The 24,846-nt window shown below is 34.4% G+C and overlaps 1 protein-coding gene across 3 annotated transcripts in view; it reads left to right on the top strand.

Annotated features, from left to right (window-relative positions):
- ETFQO (electron-transfer flavoprotein:ubiquinone oxidoreductase) overlaps positions 1-24,846 on the top strand; it is a 234,742-nt gene that overhangs the window by 182,450 nt on the left and 27,446 nt on the right. For 2 of the 3 annotated variants that reach the window (XM_089787027.1, XM_089787029.1), the window contains exons 14-15: positions 8,597-8,663; positions 8,774-8,853. The exons of the other annotated variant lie outside the window; for it this stretch is intronic. In XM_089787027.1, coding sequence (XP_089643153.1) covers positions 8,597-8,663; positions 8,774-8,853 — 147 coding nt within the window. The remainder of the gene's footprint in view (positions 1-8,596; positions 8,664-8,773; positions 8,854-24,846) is intronic. 3 annotated transcript variants of the gene reach the window in all.

The following is a 24,846-nucleotide window of genomic DNA, read 5'->3' as shown; positions in this document are numbered from 1 at the left end:
ACCCTATTAAAAGAAAGAATCACTTCGACAAAGACATTTAATCAAAGATAAAGAAGATGACCCTACCAAGTTTGGATGGTTCCATGATGACCACCACAAAATCATAGTTCTAAACACTTGATACCTATCTATCCCTCAATGCTATGATTGAGGAGAATGCAGTCAAGTTAGTCATATTTCACCTATCCAAAATAACCCACGATTGGTGGCATCATGGCCACTTTACTCAAGGCCACCAAAGGGAATTTACTCAACGGCTTATCGGTAGATTGGACTAGAAATATCTCGAATGATACTTAAAGGAACTAACACGACTTGATCAACTTGGATTCTAGACTTTACCAATAAATTCCAAAACTTATTAATCATGGTTCCTAACTTGTCTCAAAGAAGACTCAGTTATCTATTTATCAAAGGACTTGAAGAATCAATCAAAATTGTATTAAACCCCTTAGAACCAAATTGTGGGAGAAGTGATACAAAGGGCTATGAAATTTGAATCCAATTCTTCAAAGGACCCAAGAATTTTTCATATAAGGCACAACATTGGTATGAAGATCAAGAAAGGATAATAGAGAAAAAATATGTTATTTCTACAAAGGGAAGTGGAGTATAGAGCATCAATGCTAATGCAAAGAAACACTCAAATAGACAGATGAATTAATGAGGAAAGGCTTATGTTTCAAATGTAAAGAACCATGGGGATGTGAGATCAATGGAAAAGAGGACAACTAAAGAAAATAGAAGAAACTTTTGATGAGTAGATATCGAGCAAGAGAGAAAGGGTTGATGCAAATGAGCATGGAACCCTCGCAATCATATCTCAAGAAAATGAGCATAGGCCATTCAAAATCAAGGGAACATTAAAAAACACAAAGTAATTGCCTTGGTGGATAATGGGGCCTTCCACAACTTTATCAGCAAGAGCTTTGTATTGGAAAGAAGATTGAAGACCCAAGACTTCAAATGTATCAAGGTAGTGTTCGAAAACAGATCTATTGATCATTGTACCAAAACCATTCCACAACTAGAGATCACCTCAAGTGAGCATATAATTAAGGGAGACTTTTATTTTGTAAATCTACAAAATGATGTGATTTTAGGAATGCCGTAAATAAATTCACTGGGGGGCTTTTTTTAGTTTCCAAAATAGCTTTTTAAGGCATGTGGAGGCTTGGAGCCCATTTTCGGGACCCACAGCTGCTAGTGCACGCTGGTACAGCCTGGGCACTTGGTTCCTACCATAGGATCCCAAGTCAAATGCAGAGGAGTACCAAAGCAGAATTGGATCCTGACTTGAATCAAAACCGGAACCTGACTTCAAATTAGGCATCTCATTAACTAAGCAAAATAGTCGTGTTCTTGTGCGCTCAAATTTGAAATGCATAAAATAGAAAGTTTGAACACGAACAATTATGGAAGGAAATTTCTTGTTACTCCCAAGTTGGATGCCAAGATGAAAGGTTATCATAACATTCCTTGTAGATATTGCAAAAATGTGTCGATCTCCTATGCAAGTTGATACATTAAAACTTGGCCATGTATTTTATTAAATATTTAGGTCTTATTACATAATTTATTCACTTAAAAGCATAGTTGCACAAGTACTCATACCCATACCCTTGGGATGCGTATCTAGTACTGGTACATGTACCCAAGTACTCAATACTCAGGGGATACTTAGGGAGAGATTCATAGCTAAGGACCTTGATTAAGATTTCCAATTTTTCATTTCAGTGTTTAGTTTTCATATCAGTTTTTTGTTTATCAAGGTTAGGTCAATATGTAATCAGTTAGAAACTTTGATACAATATTGATTAACAGTAAAATTTATCACTGTTCGAGTCAATGATTTATGTTCTTCTTGTTCATGTTTAAAGTTTTACTTCTATGTTATGCATCTAAATATTTAATATGTATTATTATTACAAAGTTACAAACGTATTGCAAATCTGAAACCAAAAACAATACATTGCATCTGCAAACTTTATCACTGTCCTACTTTTAAAAACTCGTTGTCATGACTCATATTTTCAAATTTTCTATAAACAAATAAATGATATTAAAAAAGTTGACATACCCAAGTACCTCTATTTTGAAAAAATACTTGTACCCAAGTACCCCTGTCGCCGTGCAACTTTTCTTAAAGTATTATCGTCCATAAAATGAAATTCAAATAAGTCTTTTCAGTTGACGCACGATTGCTCTTAAATCCATGGATCTCTTGGATCAGACAGCCAGGGTAGGAAATTTTATGAGCTTGGTTTCACAAAGTAAAGTTGAATGATAGAACCATCCTTTCAGGTTGTAAGCAACCTTAAGAAAACTCCATCACTATAATAGGTACTTTCAACTAGTTATTTGTCCTTTTCCAACACCTTGCTGGATCAAGCATCCTCCTCTAATAACTTTGCTTTACTCTCATTTTGCTCAATGTGGATTCCACTCCACCATAAATCATCCACCTCCTCCAAAGGCAACTCTCACTCTCTTCTACTCTTGTGGGATCCAATCTACCATAATCTAGCCATCTCCTCCAAAATGCTCTGCTCTAACTTTGGAACATCACACATATCTTTCTCTGCATACCAATCGGCACTAAGAAATTTCATATGAACCATCTCATCTGCATTCACTAATTCATGCACCTGATCATTAAAATTGCCATTCTTAAATTCGATGTAATAAGGATTTACCTTTCCGTCATATTCTGCAACTTCACGTTCTTTCTCGTCATGCCTTCAACAAAACATGCAAGTTTATCATCCCTTTTCCTGCAATGATTGCATTCCATATTGCCTCTACTACAGTAATTCTTTACAATACATCATGCTCAATTTTTAGCTATGTCCTCAAAATGACTCTTTTGTTGCAATCTCGTTATGCTCATATTCATCTTCATAACAATATTTAGACAAATAAAACTTTACCTCAGTTTCATTCATTTCTGCAACTCTTGCTTTAGTTTCCTCTTCTATTGTCATCTCTTTGAAGTCTTCAGAAGGACATTCCTGCGATTTTCTCATTCTCCATATCTTCCAACAGACACGCCTGAGCTTCAAATTCATCAATTTCTTTGTCATCGTCGTCGTCATCATCATCATCATCCTCTTCTTCTTTTGCAGTGCCCCAAGTATAACACTCCGGTGTTGAATCTTGTAATCAAATCTTAATTAGAAAAATAGTCATAATTACCATCACCTGTTTTATCCTCTGCTTTTCACCTTATCAATTGTACTCTCATTTCATCTATCTGCAGCTGCATCACTTCATATTGATCTTCTGGTTCATTATGCTTCCTTTTAACTCTCTTGATCTTGGGTGGTTATCTTCAAAGAAATATTGTACACTCTCTTTTCCATTCCCTAAAATTTGAACGTTTAAAACTATTTATACAATATCAACTTCAAATGTTTTCTTGCCTTTTTTTCAAATCTATTTGGTTGCTTTTGTTGCATTTTTATTTGTTTCTATTTTTATTTAATGATTTAACGTAATAAGAATCTATCAAAAACTTCTCATGTTTATGGTTTGTAACTTTGTTTCGTAATTTTGTAAATTCAATTGGTTCTTCTTGTCCATCATTTTCTTCATTATTTGAAAATTTATGGTGAAATGTTGAGAAAGTGACGACAAGCCGAGGAAGATTTTTCCAGTCACAAACTTAAAGCTTTACCAAACCATGGGTTGAGGGTTCAAGGGGAAAAATTCAGAACGATTTTGCATATTGCTAGTTGTAGGATATTGTTTGTTGATAACACTTGTCAAGTATATACCAGGCACATACATGGTAAAATAAGTATTTTGTGCATTGAATATAAAATAGAAATTCAGTAATAGGTAGGCCAGTACGAATGAATAGGTTGATAGTTTATATAACTACAAATTAAGAGAAATATTCATTATTACATGTCCTATCAAGTTGATAGGTTGCATCTATTAGTAGTGATTATTGTTAATGTTTGCCTAAAATATCAGATAAAGAACAATAAAGGCAAAAATAGGAACAAAGGACACAAAGACTTTTATTGTGAGAAAACCCTTCCAATTGAAGGGAAAAACCCAGCGACATCAGAAAAATATCTCTATTATTGATAATAAAATGTTTTTGGTACAATTCTTTTCACTTGATCCGATATATATATATATATATATATATATATATATATATAAAGAGTATAGAGGCTCTTTATTACACAAGTGAAGGTCTCTCCATTTTCCAAATAAAAACTCTTCATATTTATGTACACATGCATCCTCGCATGATGCACGATACATGCCTCTTTATATAATATTATTTCAAATATTATTACAAATGTCGTCTTCAGCTGAAGATGACCATAACAGTCATAATGCTATTTCATAAAATCAGAGATAAAGATCTCTATCGCAGCTACAATCTTCAATACTCCATCTTTGCAAGAGAGAGATCTTTAGTATGACATGCTTACACAACTGCAACTAAAGTCACAGAGTCACACACATGACTTCCACCATGCCTACTAATAGAGGGTGGGCCATCATACCTATTTGCAAAGATTGGAATGAGGGCTTTCACCTTAAACTTCTCCCAGAGAAGAATGTATTTCCACCATGCCTACTCGCAGAGGATGGTCCACCATACCTACTTGTAGAGGGTGGAACAAGGGCTTTTGCCTTAGCCTTCTCCCAAACAAGAATGTATTTCCAGCGTGCTTACTCGCAGAGGGTGGATTGAGGACTTTCACCTCAAATTTCTCTCAGAGAAGAATGCATTAACAACAAGAATATGAATGGCTGGGATTCTCTCTCAACAAAGGCTCCCTCTGAGTGGAGACAACTTCGATCACCATAATAAGAGAGTTGAAACATCCCTCTGAAGCTGAAACATCTCCCTCTGAATTTAAAACAATATTCATCTCATTGCTTTTTCCTCAACAAATTTAGAGCTATTAACATCAAGAAAACGGATGCTTGCTACTCCAAGAATGGCCTTTGCTAGCAGTGTTTTACCAGTTCCAGGAGGTCCAAACAAAAGAACTCCTCTGAGACAATAAACATCAGTGCCCTCAAATTCACTGGTTTTCTTCAAAAGTTTTACAACTTCTTGTAATCCACACTTGACGTATTCATGTCTAACAAAGTCATCAAATGTGACACCTGTACTTTCTTCCGTGGCAATGAATTTTGCCCCCCTCTCTGCAAAAGCTGCAAGTTCACTTTTCTTCTCAAGAGCAGAAGGTTCATCTTCCTCTTCAAACTTTGGGCACTTAGGATTACTCCATGAGAAGAACTTCCACAGAAAGGAGTCTAAGGTATAAGAAATATGCAAGACCAGACTTCATGGCCCATAAAACTGTGAGTGCTAGTCGTGAATATATTTGTTAAGGCATGGTGCTTGAGTTCACAAACTCTACATTGATTAGCTGCTGTTGTAATTTTTGCCAACATGCATCCTCTTAACAACATGAGGCCTAAATACAATCTCTGAATTATTCAGTGACCTTGTATTGTGAAGATCCATTGCTTTACATCCTTGTCATATGGAGAAACAACAGCAATTGACAAACCTGACTGTTTCATTGTGCCACTAGCATGCTCCTTGGACACTCCCAATATTGTTGGTTTATGAAAATAGCTTCCTCCACCCCTTTTTATCAGATGTCAGATAGTATTATTATTAACTAATATGTGATTTCCACTCCAGCATTGGAGAAGTTCTTCGGTTTTAATATGTGAAAGAGACCTCTGTCAGAGATGCTTTATATACTCTTATCTTTCAATTCCTAAACTTGGGCATTTAAACATTTCTGTTGTTCGTCTATATCGTGCTATTGAATGAAATTTGAATCCTTCACAACTTCAACCAATCACCAAACATGATCGACCCTCGCTGCTATATTCAATACCGTCGTCTAACAGCTCAACATCCATAAAATATAACTCAGTTTATACTGTTTCATCAAGTAAGCATAACTCGACATGGAAATCCCTGATGCAATGAACACCTTGGCACATAAATGACAAGCTCTATCCTGTCGTGATTATTGGAGACGAGAACTAACTCAATTCTATTGTGCATAACACCATAGAAATGCATCCACGAGTCCCTTATGTTATTGAACAGTCCTCTCCAACTTATTGTCTTCTTCTGTCCATCTATCTTCCATGATATTCAATCTGACATATACAATAATGTGTCCAAACATTTGTTTTATTTTCTTGTGATGTTGTCGCCTTCTTGCCACTTGCTCAATAATCTGCTGATGTAATTTGGAGACGACAACTAACTCAATTCTATTGTGCATAACACCATAGAAATGCATCCACGAGTCCCTTATGTTATTGAACAGTCCTCTCCAACTTATTGTCTTCTTCTGTCCATCTATCTTCCATGATATTCACTCTGACATATACAATAATGTGTCCAAACATTTGTTTTATTTTCTTGTGATGTTGTCGCCTTCCTGCCACTTGCTCAATAATCTGCTGATGTAATGACCGAAGCCTATGTCTTCCACTGGAGAATCGGTATCTCAGTTCTAGTTTTGAGGATGAATTAAACATTCAAAAAATTAAACTTCCAACCTCTATTTTTTCTCTTCTTGTCTGCAAACCTTCCATACATGATTCTGTATCTTTGGAATTTCCTAGTGCACAATACATACAACTGGCTATAAGATTTGCCAGATAATACAAAAAAAATGTGGTCCAAAATAAGAAAGAGATGTAAGAATATTAAAAGATTGCCATTACCAAAAGAGGCATTCACCAGTTCATAAAAGAAGACACTGGCTTGCAAGATGACAGTGGAACCCGAGAAGGTATCAAGTCTTAATGACTGCCAGGAATTGTTTATGTAGGAGGTGATTGAGATTGACGGGGCAGCAAATAACTTTTTGTTCATTTTATTCCCCGTGTTGAAGAAGGAACCTATTGTAGCCTTATTTTCTTCCCCAATGTTTCAAACTATAACGTCCCCTCTTTAGTGCCGGATCAAATGTGATTGTGAACTTATTTCTTGCCTTCACCATTCTGGAAAATGCCTGCAGCATCCACATGATCTTCAGATTGAGAGGCATAGATGAATTGTAAGTACTGCAGAAGATTTTGAAGTGTATCGTGGGTGTCCAATATGGATTACAAGCATCAAACAACAGAGGAAATGCCCTTTCCTTGAACACGGACCCCCAAGAAATTAACGTTACAGTTACAGATTATAGAATCAGCCCCTAGGAAGCAGTCACGACATTTCTTGCTACAAACACTGCTTGCCAAAATAATTGCAACATATAAAATCTATGCTACGAGCTGTCTGAAGACATTCAATTACATTGTCTACCAAGGACCAGTAAACAACACATGAATGATGCCAAATTTAGGCACAAATCACTAGAATCATTCCACCATCTTTGAGTGCGTTCACAACAAGGATTTTCACTTGTGCTCAATATGCAAAGAAACCAAGTCAAGGAAGAGCTCATGCCCAAAGATAATCAACAACATGCACGATTCATTGGCATACCCAACTGATCCAAGGTGCGATGATGATAAAGAATTACCAATACTTGCAATGCTTGGATTAAGAAAACCCAACAGAAGAAAGAAAAATGATCATTCCCTGATCACATTCTTCATATGGGATAGAAAAATAATTAAAAGATTACGCCTGAAGTCAATAAAGAGATGAGCCAGCTTGACTATGTAGCTCCACATCAAATGGTCCAATCCGATAATCTGTAATAAACTAATAATGTAGGTGTTCATGCAATACTTCATATAGAAACCTTTATATGCTGCTATCCAAGCTGGCTTTGATACCATGTTAATGCTTTGCCCAAAAATATGAGATAAACAACAATAAAGAAAAAAATAGGAACAAAGGTCAAAAGAATTTTATCCTGGGAAAAACCCAGCCACACAAGAAAAACATCTCTTTTATTGATAATAAAATGTTTTTGGTACAATGCTTTTCGCTTGATGTGATATTAAAAAAAAAAATAAGACTCTTCATTGCACAACTGAATGTCTCTTCATTTTCCAAATAAAAACTCTTATATTTCCATACACATGCCTTTTCACCTGATGCATGATACATGTCTCTTTATATAATATTATTTCAAATATTATTACAAATGCCTTCTTCAGCTAAAGATGACCATAATGGTCAAATGCTATTTCATAAAATCAGAGATAAAGATCTCTATTGTAGCTACAATTTTCAACAATTATTACTAAATTAAATGTGTAACACTTTTCTTATTAATCAAACAGTGGTATATTCTACAACATATGTTGCAATGGAAAACCCTACTTGTCTCTATTCATGTTACCAAACTTGCGTGGAAGATCTAACACAAGTCAAAGAAAACATTATAAAAATATTTATAAATTGACATAGGAATTTGATTATGTGATTTAATAAGCTGATAATTTTTGTACATAGAATTCATTTAGTTCTTGTATTGACTTTCAAGTAATCTTTCACTGTAGTGAAGGATTTCTGTTTCAACGACCCTTCTCTATTTAATCTTTCATAGTATTTCTCCTAGGGTTCTCTTTCAATGCTATTGTTAGTTTTTAGAGCTGGTTAGCATGGCTTCTGTTTGTTTTCCAGCTATATTACAAAAGGAAGACTACCATGGACACTCAAACATGGCAAACCTGATCATGAGGCAACTGAGGTAAGAATTTATATGTTTTTTTAACATTGGGTTTATATACCGTAAAATAATAAATCGTGGTGCTTTCAGAACATGAACATCCTTGTTCTTTTCATGATACAAATGTGCAGACTGCGGAGATGCATACCCCTATAAAATATCCAAAGCCAGATGGGAAAGTGACATTTGACTTGTTGAGCTCATTGTACAGGTTGGTTGGTAAATCTGAAATTTTTAGATGTAAAATTCGATCCATAAATGTAAGATAGATGGAAACTACTTAAATTTAATATGGAATGTTCACTGGGTCCAGTTCCTTGAAATCAAACTAGGAATCTACAATAAAATTGTGTTATCCTTTTGATCCTATTTCTATTCCAAGAAAGTCCATGGGATGTCCTTATCTAAACAAACACTATAGTCATTTCTCAAAGCATCTGCATGCAGTATCAATTTATCATAATAATATGGACCAAGCATTACGAATCCATACATAAAACCAAATGCTCAAGTATGCTCAAGAGCTTCTTATCCCTTCATATGATCAGGGTTTTGAGGATAAAGGGATATTCTCCCAAAGGTGAATAGTTGTATCAGACTATAAAGATAATCAAGTCTGTGGATAGTTTTATGTATATCATCATTACCTTTGGAGTAGTTGGTTACATCATGCAGATGTGAACAGCTATCATCATCATACCAAATATAATGTCACAAGCACTCAAATGTCGAATTGAGTAATCCACAAAATTGATGTTGACTTTGACCAAGCAAACAGCATGTTAAGGTAGTGTGATTATTATTATCACTATAGTAACCATCTATCATTATCAATTTGGAAGATAGATTAATTAGTATTGATCGACAAAGAATGGTTTTATCAAACATGAAGAAGCATACCATTTTTATTGTCAAAGAAAGGTCAACTAAATTAAAAGTGAATAAAATAAAGTAATGCAAGGCAATGTGTAATGTCCCTGCCTAAAAGTTCTGTTCAAGTTGAATAAGTTATATGGTTAATTTAATTTATAGGCATATAAGCAATTGTGTGATTAACATATTCCTCCCAAATTTCCTGGTTGCTCCATAAACACCATTCTTAGGAGGGATAGTTAAGTGATTTCTTGGGAAGCTAGGAAATCCCTTATAGTAGTCTCCCTCAAGGGGTTTGTGGCACATATATGCATTACCTATTTCGGGGATACGTCCTCAAGGTTGTGATGCATGTCCTTACGACTATCTTGGAATATGCCTCACATTATGGGATAACATTCTTGCTAACCTTGATACCCTCTCCTAGTTTCTACCTTGGTGATGTTTGTGAGAGAATTCTGCCATTGGTTTACAAAATGAGTATGATGGTATTTGTTTGTACAAGTTAACAATGAACTTCTTATTTAGTTTCTTATTTTTGTTTTACGTACATTCGATCCCTATTTATTATTACATCATGTATACTGATGACTCTATTCATCCAATTATTAGCTTTTCTTAAATCAACTTATTGTGTCATTTCTAACTTAGTAGTTAAATTACTGAATTTATACAGTATTAAGGATTGCCATTATGGTGATCATGCTTATAAGCATTCCTAATCTGTCATCTGGTTAGGGTATTATGGTAAAATAACGATTGTGTTATTAAATAGAGATAATAAATCATCTAAATATACAAGTATACATAAGTATGTTTCTTTAACGAACAAAATGAAATATAAACATTTTGATGAAAGAAAGAGAGTTTCCATATTGAACAAAGAGAGAATATGGAAACATAGAATAAGATTGACCATTAGAAATAGAAGTAAATCTACGGAAGAGAGAGAAACAAATTAGAGTGATTTTACTTTAATACCCTCCCTTAATGGTCAATCTAACTTCAAAACAAAATTGGTAGGAAAATCTTCAAAAGGCATACAAAGAAGACTCGGGCTGATCAGTTAGCTCTGTATGTTTTGCAATATTAGTTTGTGGTAGGACAAGTCTCAATACCCAAAACAAGTGCCTCAAGGTGATGGTACTCGAAGATTGTCATCATTCTCCTCTTCCAGGTGTCATATTTCTTTTCATGAAATCGCTGATTGCCGTCCAAGAGAAGATTGGTGAGAAATGCCATGACATGTTTTTTATGCAAAAAATGTGAATATCTAAAAAGGCACAAATTTTGAGGTAGAGTGAGAGAAGACCTAGAAAAATGAGGGGACACCCAAAAGAGGGCATGAAAAACTCAGAAAGAATCCAATATTAGATTTTGAATCTATTGGTTCAAAATTTGAGGCATTAAAAATGATGCACCTAGAAAAAAGCAAAGACCAACCTAGTTGAGATCCGGAAAAACACAATTGGAATCTGCAATTATAATAAAATTTCAGCTTGATCTGAAGGATAGAAACCCTGGGTGAAAGTGCAGGAACTAGTGGTAGTCATGAAAGCTCAAATATTTGTAGGAAAAAAAAGTTCACAAAAGAAAACGTCAAATGCAGGACCGAAAACATCAAAAAGTTAGTCCTCTTTTAGAGGGATTTGGTTGTGCGCCCTGGGGAAAGGCAAATGACATGAGATGTAAGAGAAAAGCCACCCAAAGGGAAAATATATAGAAACCCTAAATGGATTTTAGAAAATATCTCTGCAAATAGGTTTTTGAACATGCCCAAGCAAAGGATGTTGAAAATCTTGAATCCAAAATTTCATGAAGAAATTAAAGATTTTCAAAACCTATTTCAAAAGATAACTCGGAAAATTTTAATAATGAAATTATTATTTTTTGAAAAAAAGCTCTGATACCATATTATGGTAAAATAATGAATGTGTTATTAAATAGAGATCATAAATGATCTATATATACAAGTATACGTAAGAATGTTTCTATAACAAACCAAGAGAGAGAAATAGAAACATTCTAAAGAAAGAAAGAGAAAGTTTCCATATCAAATGGTGAGAGAATATGGAAACATAGAAGAAGAGTGACCATTAGAAATAGAAGTAAATCTACAGTAGAGAGAAACAAAATTAGAGAGATTTTACGCTGATATAGGGTAGTATTCATGGTGCAGCAATTCATTCATTAATACCTTAATTATTATGTTATTTTAGTTCATTGATCCATTATTGGTATATGGTCTGCAATCATCATCCTAATATTTCCATTTATTTCCTATGCTACTGGTTTATGAACATGGTGCTATTTTTATTCTGGTTGCTTGTATCTATTTACATATTTATACATAGTCATCAAAATTTGATTGAATTCATATGGTGTGATAGAAATCACCACTTCATTCATGAAATGCATCCTTTAGACAAGTATTGATCCAAAGGTTGGAGACAGTGACCAATGCCTTTCATTAATTTAAGTTTTCCAGAATTATTAAGGATGGAGAGATACACATACCCTCTCAATTATGATATAGTTTGGTGATTTCTAGACTTCCTTAGACCTGCGATCACCATCAACTCTAGTGGCAACTTTATTTCTTTGGTTTTCCTCTACGTGAATTCCTGTTTTCCATTTGTTCCTTTCACCCTTCTTGAGATGGAAATTCATTACATTTTATATCTTGGTGAAGGAAAGGAATCATCCCTTCATTGGTAAGGATGCCACTCAGCTAGAATTCAAACAGTCACATCCTTTAGTGACTCTCTTTGGATGTCTGTTGACCTAGGCTCAATATTGTGTTAGGAAAGACATTGACTCTATAGTCAAACATAACTTGGGAAAAAATATATATATTTATAATGTATAATTGATACATATTATTGGTAAAGCCCTTAATATATTAAAAAGATATATTTTAATCAAATTTATATTTGAACAATTAAAAAATACATTTGGAAAATACGTGCAAATTAATTAATTTAAATAATGAATTACAAACCAGTTAAGTAGGGCTCAAGCAATCTCAATTGGGAGTGAGAAATAATTTCCTCTCCTACCTAGGTAGCATCTTGTTTAGGTAGACCTTTCAATATTGCTAAGCACTCAGAGATAGTTTTGTTCCTTAATATTTTCACTAGCGTCTAAGATGATTTCAAGCTCCAAAATAAGTTTCCCTCTATTGCTGATAGGAGGTAAGTCAGTACATGGTGTAGCTTGTTGCCAAAAACCTTTTTTAAGTTTGGATGTGAAAAATATTATGATCTTGCCATTTTCAGGGAATTAAATCTTGTAGGCCAATTCTCCTATCCTTCGCAAAACCGTGTATGGTCCATAGAAGTGGGGCTTCAACTTCTCGGCTCCACTTATTTTGATAGATGTATATTTATACAGTTGTAACCTCAAAAAAGAAAAAGAGAGCTTGTGTCAAAGGTTCTTTTAATGCATTTCCTATTGCATAGATTTTCTGTTGGTTTTGAGGATGATGCGAATCATCCTTAACAGTATTCGTAATATCTACATTTTGCTGGACAAAATCCTTTGTGCCTGACACTTTCGTTTATAGAAAAGCCAAACTTCCAAAATTGGGTGCCTCATATCCTTATAAAGCCTTGAAAGGACCCATCCCAATGGATAAGTGGTTATTCATATAACTTAATTTCTTAGATATCCTTTAATCCATTTATTCACAATGTTTGTTTGGCCATCCGTTTGCGGATGGTAACTAGAGCTTGGAGTCAAATTTGTTCCCACCAAAACGAATAGTTCTTGCAAAAAAAGGCTCATAAATTGGGTATCCTAGTCACTAATGATATTCCTTGGTAGACCATGTAGTTTAAATACTTCCTTGAAGAAAGTTTTCGCTACTTGGTGTGCCTTGAACTCAATTGATATGGCCATGAAATGTGTGTACTTGGTTATTTTGTCCACCACAATATATATACAATCTTTCTCTTGCACTGTAGGAAGACTTATTATAAGTCCATAAAAATGATTTCCCATTTTTGTTTTGGTATCAAGAGAGGCTAGAGGAGCTAGCTGGATGTGTGCTCAACTTTATCTCTCTAGCATGTAATGCATTCTTCAAGATGTTCCTCTAAAGTCGTTTTCCAAGAAAATTTCTCCTTATGTGCTTCTAAGTGTTATAATATGCCTAGTGACCTGCTAGAGGGTTATCATGATATTCATTGATGATTTTTTTCTTTCATTTTTGAACCATTTGTAAGATATATCCTGTCCTTGTAGGAGATAAGTTCTTCTACCACTTTATAGTCATTACAATGTATTTTCCTTTCAAGATTCTCAAACGCATCAAAATTCTTGGCATATTTTGCAATAATGGAACTTTTCCAATCATCTACAAGTTCTGTTAGGGTGCACAAATGAGGTCTTCTAGACAATGTATCTGACACAATGTTATTCTTCCCCTTCATATATTTTGTGCAAAATTGTAAGCTTTTAGCTTACTAACTCATTTCTACTATCATTTAATAAAGAATCTTTTTGGGGTGTGGTTGGGTTTTTACCCTAAGTGGAAGGTTTTTCTAGTATAATCTTGGTGTCTTTGTTTTCCATTTTTATGTTCTATTGTTATTTTTCATTCTTAGTAATAAACATTAACATGGCATCAGAGCTAGGTTGTAATAAGAATTTCTAGCAATTGATAGAAATCAAAGGTGTAATGTCTCCTCCTACCCAATAATAAAATCAAGAGCAAACTAATTAAATGTCTTTTACCCTATTTTGGGATTTAATAAAAATAAAAAGGGGGTTATATGAATATTTTTTTCATTAAATGAAAAAAATTGGCGTCTTACAAAAAATGAAACAATAATTACATAGCCTTTAAAAAGGAGAATTAATAAAGACAAACCAAACTTGGAGATGGGGAGAAGGCAAGAAGCCTAGACCATTATAGATTTGGCAAAGATTAAGAATACAGAGCTAGGAATTGATGGGGGGAGGAAAAGAGGAAAATCTACATGAAGTAGCAGCTGAAGAAAATTTGTGTCAAGCCTGACATCTGAAGATTCAAAGTCTCGTTGGGAAACTTGCACATCTTCAACATTGAAAGTATATGCTCAGGGTTGGTGCATTACCAGTGTTGGAGATAGAGCATTAAATATTGCGGTGAAATTTGCATGTAATGTAGGTGGCTAGATATCTACAAATTTAGAGTCTGGTCTGATTATACCTATTCTCAATTACAAAAGGATATATGTCCACAATGAATTAGAGCATGAGTAATACTTGGCAGTAATACACTAGTCATGGTTGAGTTTGCTAGGGAGTGAAGAGCAAACGAATTGGACGATCTTCGATATTTGGTTGCCAAGGAAGGAATACAGTAAGTTGAATAATTAACACTCAACACAAAATTTCTAAGTTTTGTTCTATTGTCTCATAGCCGCTGGAGATTAATAGGAAATTTGCCAGATAATCGTGACTATTGACTCTCATGAATACATTACCAAGAGCGAAAGTAAGTGGGAATTGACGTTTCAAGAGAAGGGATTTTGAACTAGACAAGGAGAGAACGAAAAAGCAAACTTACAATGACATTGTTTAAGAGTGGGAAAGACCAAGCTCAACGAAACGTAGGTTGTCTTGTGCTTATCAAATCATCATGTCAGTTGTTTGGAGTTATTGAAAACAATGCAATGGAATTGTCAGACACATGGAGCATCATAAAAGGAGTACATTGGTTTTAGTTGCATGCCTTCACTAAACTAGTCATCTTGAGGAGTTTGCGTATATGATAGGAGAGGGATTGAGCAAACAGAGGACCACAATTTGGTGGCTCACCCACCATTGGGTTTGAAAGGGTGTTCATCTGTGGCAAGTACGAAAGAGTTAGGTGGTCGAACATCAAGTTTTGAAGCTTAGGTCATTTGGAAATTCTTGCAAGGGAGGTACAACTTAGAAGTGTCTGTGCGTTGTTTGTTGGGAATTAAGGTCTGCCTTTCAACTAGTTAAATTGCTAGTTGTTTCATGAGCTGTTTGTCTCAAAAAAAGGGTGTCAAGGTTGTGTGTTATGTAATTGTTGTTGCTATGCATTGAAAGGAATACCCAACTTCTAAAAGTAATATTGATTGAATTTAAATCACTTGTGCTCTATCTGAATTGACCTATGGTGATTCATAACATCTCACATATTTGTTTAAGAGGAAACCATCAAAAAGGAAAAATCAACTATATGGTGTGTTATTCACAGGAATTGAGGAAAGTGTGTTAGTCACAGGAACTGAGAAAAATACACAATTTCCTAAATTCAATGAATAGAATAGGGTAGCGCATTATAGTGGTATTAGAGCTTTGGCAAGCTCTTGAAGAAACTAGCTACTTTTGCGTCCACCACCCATCACTATTATCTTCAAAGAAATAGATCAAATCCTCACTACGACCAACAACCGCAAATTGGACAATCTTATTTTCAATCAAGTACAATGGATATGGATACTCATAATGGTGGTGGAATTGAAAATGCCATAGGGGAAGTAGCAAGAAGCCAAAGAGAAATGATGAATTTAATGATATTATCTCAACAGAAAATGACTCAAATACTCACTCAATTAGTACAACAAAGTGCAAACAATGGGAACCATGACAATGCTATGGACCAAGGAAACAATGGAAATCGGGTACAAAGTTCAACTACAAGTGAACAGGGACTACAAGGAGTTTCTAGAACCACAATTTATTCAAGGTCACTAATGCCTACATTGAACCATACCAACAACATACCAGAAAAGCATGAGCAGACAAATCAAGAATTTTATAGTCAAGTCTAGGTTGATTGGCAAGCATTATGAGGAGAGTTCTAGGATGATATGCCTTTTTCGGATTACATTGCTTTCAAGGAAGGGAATAGACCATGAAGGGGAAATGGTGGAAGATTTCAAAATCAAGAATTGCAGTGACGAGTTGGTAAGGTGACCATACCTTTCTTTGATGGTTCATAGCTAGATCATGGGTACAAAAGTTAGACACTTTTTCTCAGCTCAAGCCAATGTTTGAGGATGAAGCTATAAAATATACAGCTTTGCATTTCGAGGGGAGTGCTCATGAATGGTGGTATTATGAGTTGATTACCTTAGGCAACTATCGGATTGTATCCTACCTTGAATTCATGGAGAAATTCATACATTGTTTTGACAAGAATGATCCCAAATTTGACTTCAAAGAGTTGGCATAGTTGAAACAATGGGGAATTGTAGAAAACTTCATTTCAGATTTCCAAAGACTCCTAGTTTTAGTGACGGATGTTTCGGAAATGATAATTGTTCTTTTCATAGACAGGTTAATGGAACCTTTAAGAGTTTGGGTTAAGGATTTGAACCCAATATGTTTGCAGGTTGCCATCAAAAGAGCAAGGGAAATGGAAGCATCGACTTCAAGGAGCAAGTATTTTCCGAGAAATCTCCATTACAAGAAGGAAAAGGATTAAAAACACTTGCATAAAGATTCTGATCTGTCCAAGAAGTTGCAGACCAAATTAGACGATGAGCAACTAAATGACCTTAAAAAGAGGAAATAATGTTTCCAATGTAGAGAACCCTGGGATCAAACTAGAAAGTGTGTTGTCAAGGCCAAAGCAAAACAATTAGAGTATTTTACAACCCCTAAATCAAGTTCTGAAAATTCAGAACAGCAGACTGAATTAGACTCCACTAAAGGAGATTCCTTATCAGAAGAGTTAGAAAAAGAACATGGAAGAAGAGTTAAATGACACAATTAACCATCTTGCAAAAAAAAAATTTCTTTTAGAGTTAGAGGTGTGTTGTATGGACAACACATAATCATGTTAATCGATACGCGTGCAACACAAGATTTCATAGATGAAGGTATTGTAGCAAAAAGGGGATTAAGGATTGAAGAGTATAAGGTATCATAATTTTTTCAGGGAAAAATTATAGAAACCCATAAGAATATTTCAAGGGAAAAACTTATGAAAATTCACTAGAAGTTTCTAAAGGGTGGCAAAACACGAGACTTCCTCTGGTATGCAAGCAACATGCAAGTAAATGCAACAAACATGCAACCCTAAAAAAATAGAGACTTTTGCTGCCACCAAGAAATCGCAGGATCCCTTAACCAAGCTTGGGCTTTCCAGGAAAAATCCTTTAAAGATGAATGACAAAAGTTTCACAAAATACCTCCAGTGTTTTTTATTTGTAAAAATCGAAAAGAAAATTTCTGGAAAAAAATTTAAATCATAAAAAGTTTGAATTTTTTCTTAAAAAATCGCCAACTTTTATGAAACCCCATTGACATGCTCTGATACTAAGTTATGGTTGTTGTAGTTGTATTAAACAAAGGAGATGAAAGCTCTTTATATAAATTCACAAAGACAATGTTTCTAAAAGAAACAATCATGAATTAAAGACGGAAATAGAAACTACCTAATAAATTAAAGACTAACTAAGATGACCATCAAAGAAATACTATAATATTCTAATAGGTTTTAGAGTAATTGTTGTGGATGTTTTTACACTAACATGCGCATGTAAGATACCAAACTTATGCATTCAACTAGGTGAATATGAATTGAAGGATCACTAATTTGTGGTTAGTATTTGAGACACTGACGGAGTGCTTGGCATCCAATGGCTTTGTTACTTGGTGACTTTAGGATTAATTTACAAATAATGGAAATGAAATTTGAAGTTGAAGGGAAGAAGGTGCTTCTTAGAGGTATGCCAAATGGTAGTCCAAAGATAGTGTCCTTCAAAAGAATGGAAAGAATAATGAGGCATGATCAAGTGGTGTGGGTAGCGGAGTGTGTTATCACATCAACTGATTTGGGACAGCAAAAGAAGAGTTTTCAGTGTGAGATTAAGGTCTTGTTGGATAAATACAATAGGGTCTTTAGTTACATGCCACACGATATCCCATGGATAGAGGCATTGAACACGTAATAGAATTGGAAGAAGGTGCTAAACCAGTTATAACTACTCCCTACAAACATTAAAAAAGGCATAAAGATGAAATAGAGAAAGCTATCAAAGAGCTGTTGGAAACGGGTCACATAAGGTCAAGCAAGAGCCTTTTTGCCTCTTATGTGGTTTTGGTGAAGAAAACGATTGAACCATGCACATGTGCATTGATTATAGAGCCTTGAACAAACAAACAATTAAGAATTAAGTATTCTATCGCTCGCATTGATGAGTTAATAGATGAGTTGCATGGAACTTGTTCCTTTTTGAAGACAAACTTGAGATCCAGATACCATCATGTTAAGAATATTAGCGTATGTGAAATTGAATCTATATTCTTTATCTATACTCAAACTAATATTACATAATTAATTATATATATACATACATATACATACATATATCTCTTATCATTATCATTATATATATATATGTATATGCATAAGATTATGTTCGAATCTAATAAGTAATATTACTTTGTAGTATCTTACAGCTGATCGTATTTTGCATCCACGTAAAGCCTATTATCGGCTGTTCATATTGCATTGGCAATTGATAACATTATTGTTATCAATCAACGACATTATTGTTAATAAACATTGTTATTAAATAACGTTATGTCATCAGCTGTCGATAATATAGTCAGCGACAGTGTTATGATATTGAATCATCATGACTTTCGGATATGAAAGGTCACGTTGCCTGTTCTTGGTAACCGTTCTCTTCTCTCCTGATCACATATATATATATACTAGTCTGTGATGGAGAGTAGACAAATAACAACGGCAATCTTACTCTCTCATCGCAGACTACTATATATATCAGTTCCATTTACATTTATCCTTTTACTTCAATAGATTATTTCAGTCTTTAGTAACATCAAGAAACAAGAATATAACAGTACCACTATAATCAACTTTTGCATTATATAGTTATATTGAAATTGAGATTTGCACCAATCAAGACCTTAGCATATTAAACTTTACATGGTATCAAAGCCTAGTTGGTAGAGAAATCTCAATTTTGAAGGAAGAAATAATGGCAAATAACATCAGAGTGGAAAATAGACTTGAAGATGCATCAAATTTCTTCTCTTGGAAAACCCGTATCATTATGATTCTGGAAGAACTGGAACTTGAAGACTACATTGAAAAAGATATCCCAATACCTCAAGATGAAACCAAAAAACTCACTTGGAAAAGATGTAATAATAAAGCAAGGAAAATCATTGTTGATTCAGTTATAGATCACATCCTTTCTTCCATATCAGAGATCAAAAGTGCATATGAAGTATTCAAGACCATAAAAAATATGTTTGAGATAAATAACTCAAGCAGACTAATCACCTTAAAATCTCAATTACTGAATACTAAAATGGAAAAAGGAGATTCTATTCACTCTTACTTTGAGAAAATTTCTGAAACAAAGAAACAATTATCTTCCATTGGAAACAAAATAGAAGATCAAGAACTTTCATTAATAGCTCTGAGAGGGCTTCTAATGTCTTGGGATACCTTCATACAAGTAGTAAGTAGACCTTCAATTCCTACGTTTGATTATTTGAAAAATGAATGCATAGCAAAAGAATCAAGGTTATCTCCAAAGGGATCACTTCAAATCAAGAGGGAGAGAATCAAGCTTTTCACACCGTCTTGAATAAACGAAAGAGAAAATTCAATAATAATAAAAAGAATTTTAATAAAGATCATTCTCATGTTAAGTGTTATAAGTGTGAGAAGATAGGACACACCTTCAGAAACTGTCCCTAAAGAGAAAATTCTAGCCTCCCTTGTTGAAACAAAGGAAGATGAAAATCAACTATACTATTCTGGACTTTCAAGTGAAGTAAATTCAAATAAAGAAGCTTGGATAGTAGACATTGGTGCATCTCATCACATCTCTGGATTCAGAGATATGTTTTATTCATTTGGAACTTATATCACTGAAGGAGTTACAATTGGAGACAATTCTACCTATCTTGTAAAAGGTATTGGGACATATTCTATAAAATTAAAAGATGGAACTACACTTAATCTTAAAGATGTTTTATTTGTACCAAGCATAAAAAGGAACCTAATTTCTATCTCAAGTCTAACCGATGATGGATATCATGTCACCTTCAACAAAGAGAAAGTACTATATTGGCCTAATAACTCAAATATGAAAAGTGTTATTATCATAGGGTCCAAATTTGGAACATTATATAGATTAAGCAATATTCAAACTCAAGCTCTTGGTCTTGAAACATCCAATGTTAATGAATTATGGCATAGATGACTTGGGCACATTGGGTATAGTTCACTTCCTAATTTAGATAACTTCTAGTACTCCTAAACTAGACTCATCTCATATAGGAACTTGCAAAGGGTGTGCTCTAGGGAAAATCATAAAAGAACCTTTTCCCTCTAGTGAACATAAGTCAAAATCAGTCTTGGAACTAGTCCACTCAGACCTTTGTGGACCCATGCCCACACCTTCTCTAGGAGGTTTCCTGTATTACGTATCCTTCATTGATGATTTTTCTATGAAGACCTGGATCTATTTCTTGAAAGTCAAAGAATCAAATGAAGTTCTATCAAAATTCAAAACCTTCAGAGCGTTAGTAGAAAATCAGACAAGTAAAAGGATTAAAACATTAAGATTAGACAATGGAGGAGAATATACATCTGATATCTTCAAAAGTTTTTGTAATTTTGTTGGGATTAAGAGAGAGTATACAGTACCTTATAATCCTCAACAAAATGGAGTCGCAGAAAGGAAAAATAGAACCATCATTGAAGCTGCAAAAGCTATGTTACATGATCAAAATATGCATGCCTCATTTTGAGCAGAAGCTTCTAAGATTGTAGTATACATTCAAAACAGATGTTCACATTCATTCCTAAAGAATACCACACCTGAAGAAGTCTTCTTAGGGACCAAACCAGATCTAAGTCATCTTAGAATATTCGGATGTCCAGTATATATTCACATACCCAAAGAAAAGAGGACTAAACTTGAACCGTCTGGGAAGAGAGGTATATTTATAGGATATAGTGAAAATTTCAAGGGTTGTAGAATTTATATTCCTGGACAAAGATCAGTTGAAATAAGTAGAGATGTAATTTTTGAAGAGGATTCTGCCTTAAAACTTTCAACCGGCATAGAAGATGAACCAATCTCAAATGATGAGGAAATTAGACAAAATGAAAATCAGAAGGAGCACACACCTAAAGAGAGAGAACCAGATATAACTAATGGGAAGAAAAGACCATTATGGGCAAGGAAGATGCTTGAAGAAAACAATGTGAAACCAGATGAGATCTCAAAAGAAAACAAGAGAACTCAAAATCAATCATGTTACACTGCTCTTATAACTGAGCTAGGCAAAATTGAACCATCAACAATTGAAGAAGCCCTAAAGTCACAAGAGTGGAAAGATGCCATGGTAGAAGAATACGATTCCATAATTCAGAACAATGTTTGGGATATTGTAACTAGGCCTAAAGACAAAACAGTTGTATCTTCAAAATGGTTATACAAAATCAAATACGCTGCTGATGGAAGTATTGAAAAATGCAAAGCTAGATTTGTTGCTCGAGGATTTTCTCAGAAAGCTGGCATTGACTATGAAGAAACTTTTTCTCCAGTAGCTCATTACACTTCTATAAGAACAATTATTGCAATTGCAGCATCAAAAGGATGGAAGATTCATCAAATGGATGTAAAAATTGCATTCCTAAATGGGGTCATTAATGAAAAAGTCTACATAGAACAACCTGAAGGGTTCACCATAAAGGATAAAAAATTATATGTATGTAAACTCAAGAAAGCACTCTATGGTCTCAAACAGGCTCCTCGAGCTTGGTATGAACGGATAAATAACTACCTTTCTAAATTTGGATACTCAAAAAATGAAGCCGACTCTAACATATATTTCAAAACTACAAATGATGGAATGGTAATACTTGTTCTATATGTTGACGACTTGCTAATAACAAGTGATGATAAACCAATTGAAAAATGTAAACAAGATCTGATAGCTGAATTTGAAATGAAAGATTTAGGGTTAGTACACTACTTCTTGGGATTAGAAGTTAATCAGAAGAAAGACTAAATTTTCTTACATCAAGGAAAGTACACTCAAGATATTCTGACTAGATTTGGAATGATGGATAGTAAGCATCAAAATCTGAGGATCTCTTATGAGAAATAATTGGATCTCTTATGTATCTTGTGAATTCCAGACCCGACATATGCTATGCTACAAATGTCCTTAATCATTTTATGTGTAAACCTAAGAAGATTCATCTTATTGCTGCAAAATATATATTAAGATATTTACGAGGATCTATTGACTTTGGATTAAAGTATGAAAATGTTGAGATAAATTTGGAAGGATATACTAACTCAGATTGGGCAGGTTGTTCCTCTAACTGGAAAAGCACTACAGGTTGTTGCTTCAGTCTTGGGTCAGCAATGATATCTTGGTTCAGCAGAAAACAACCAGTTGTTGCCTTGAGTTCTACTGAAGTTGAGTATGTAGCTGCCTCCATGGGAGCACGTGAAGCAGTTTAGTTAAGGAAACTACTATTTGGGCTATTTGGAAAACGTCTAAAACCAACAGTGATTCATTGTGATAATCAAAGTTGTATCAAGCTGTCAAAAAATCCAATTTTCCACAATTGATCAAAGCATATCGAGACTCCCTATCACTACATAAGAGACATGGTTGGCAAAGATATCATTGAATTGAGTTATATCAGTACAAATGAACAAAATGTTGATATTTTCACCAAACCTCTTGTGAAGTTGAAAATTGTGTACTTCCGAGGAAAACTTGGTATGACATTATTGTAATTGCATTTATTATCTAATATTCATGAATACAAATTATTTTTGCTTGCAAGCTTGTATTGTGAAAAGTGACGACTTTTCTTGTGAAAGGTGACGACCTTTCGTGTGTTCTGATCCTATTATAAAGTGACGACTTTATTTTTAGTTGATCTATTTTCAAACATGGATGAATTTGGTGTTATCTTTCAGGCCAGATTTTGCCAGACACATTGATAACCTTCATGGGTCTTTTGGGCGATAGCCGGACACCATGAAAACCCATTGTTTTGAAAGTTCGGGTTATCCTTGTTCTTCGGGCCAGATTTTGCCGGACACATTGATAACCTTCATGGGTCTTTTGGGCGATAGTCGGACACCATGAAAATTCATTGTTTTGAAAGTTCGGGTTATCCTTGTTCTTCGGGCCAGATTTTGCCAGACACATTGATAACCTTCATGGGTCTTTTGGGCGACAGCCGAACACCATGAAAATCCATTTTCTTTCTTCTTTCTCTCTCTTAGTTTAAAACATAATGATGATTACACCTTATTGTGTAAGTTAAACTTATTTCAATTTTCCTTGCTAAAGAGGGAGTGTTAAGAATATTAGCATATGTGAAATTGATTCTATATTCTTTATCTATACTGAAACTAATATTACATAATTAATTATATATATACATATAATATTATACACACACACACATATATATATGCATAAGATTATGTTTGAATCTAATAAGTAATATTACCTTCTTGTATCTTACACCCAATCGTATTTTGCATCCACGTAAAGCCTATTATCGGCTGTTCATATTGCATTGACAGTTGTTAACATTATTGTTATCAATCAACGACATTATTGTTAATAAACATTGTTATTAAATAACGTTATGTCATCAGCTGTCGATAATATAGTCAGCGACAGTGTTATGATATTTTATCATCGTGACTTTCGGATATGAAAGGTCACGGTGCCTGTTCTGGGTAACTGTTCTCTTCACACACACACACACACACACACATGTATATATATACTAGTCTGCGATGGAGAGTAGACCAATAACAACGGCAATCTTATTCTCTCATCGCAGACTACTATATATATCAGTTCCATTTACATTTATCCTTCCACTTGAATACATTATTTCAGTCTTCAATAACATCAAGAAACAAGAATATAACAGTACCACTATAATCAACTTCTGCATTATATAGTCATATTGAAATTGAGATTTACACCAATCAAGACCTTAGCATATTAAACTTTACACATCATATCAAGGTATGAGAGAAGGATGTGGAGAAGACAACCTTTAGATGTCATTTTGGGCACTACAAGTTTTTAGTCATGCCTTTTGGGCTGGCAAATGCACCAGCCACCTTTCAATCTTGCATGAGCCAGATTTTCATCAAGCAACTCCATAAGTTTGTTTTGATATTAGTTGACGACATTTTGATAGATAGAAAAACATGGGAAGAACACTTGAAACATTTAGAAGAAGTGATTAGTATTCTATAGAATGAATCTTTGTTTGCTAGGAGTCAAGTGTGAATTTGGTTTAACAAAACTGTTGTAC

This window comes from Cupressus sempervirens, chromosome 6 (genome assembly GCF_028749045.1).
Source record: "Cupressus sempervirens isolate cs-2001-9-10 chromosome 6, ASM2874904v1, whole genome shotgun sequence".
Lineage (NCBI taxonomy): Eukaryota > Viridiplantae > Streptophyta > Pinopsida > Cupressales > Cupressaceae > Cupressus > Cupressus sempervirens.
Note: the sequence above shows the minus strand (reverse complement) of the source record. Positions and strands in the feature narration are given on the sequence as shown.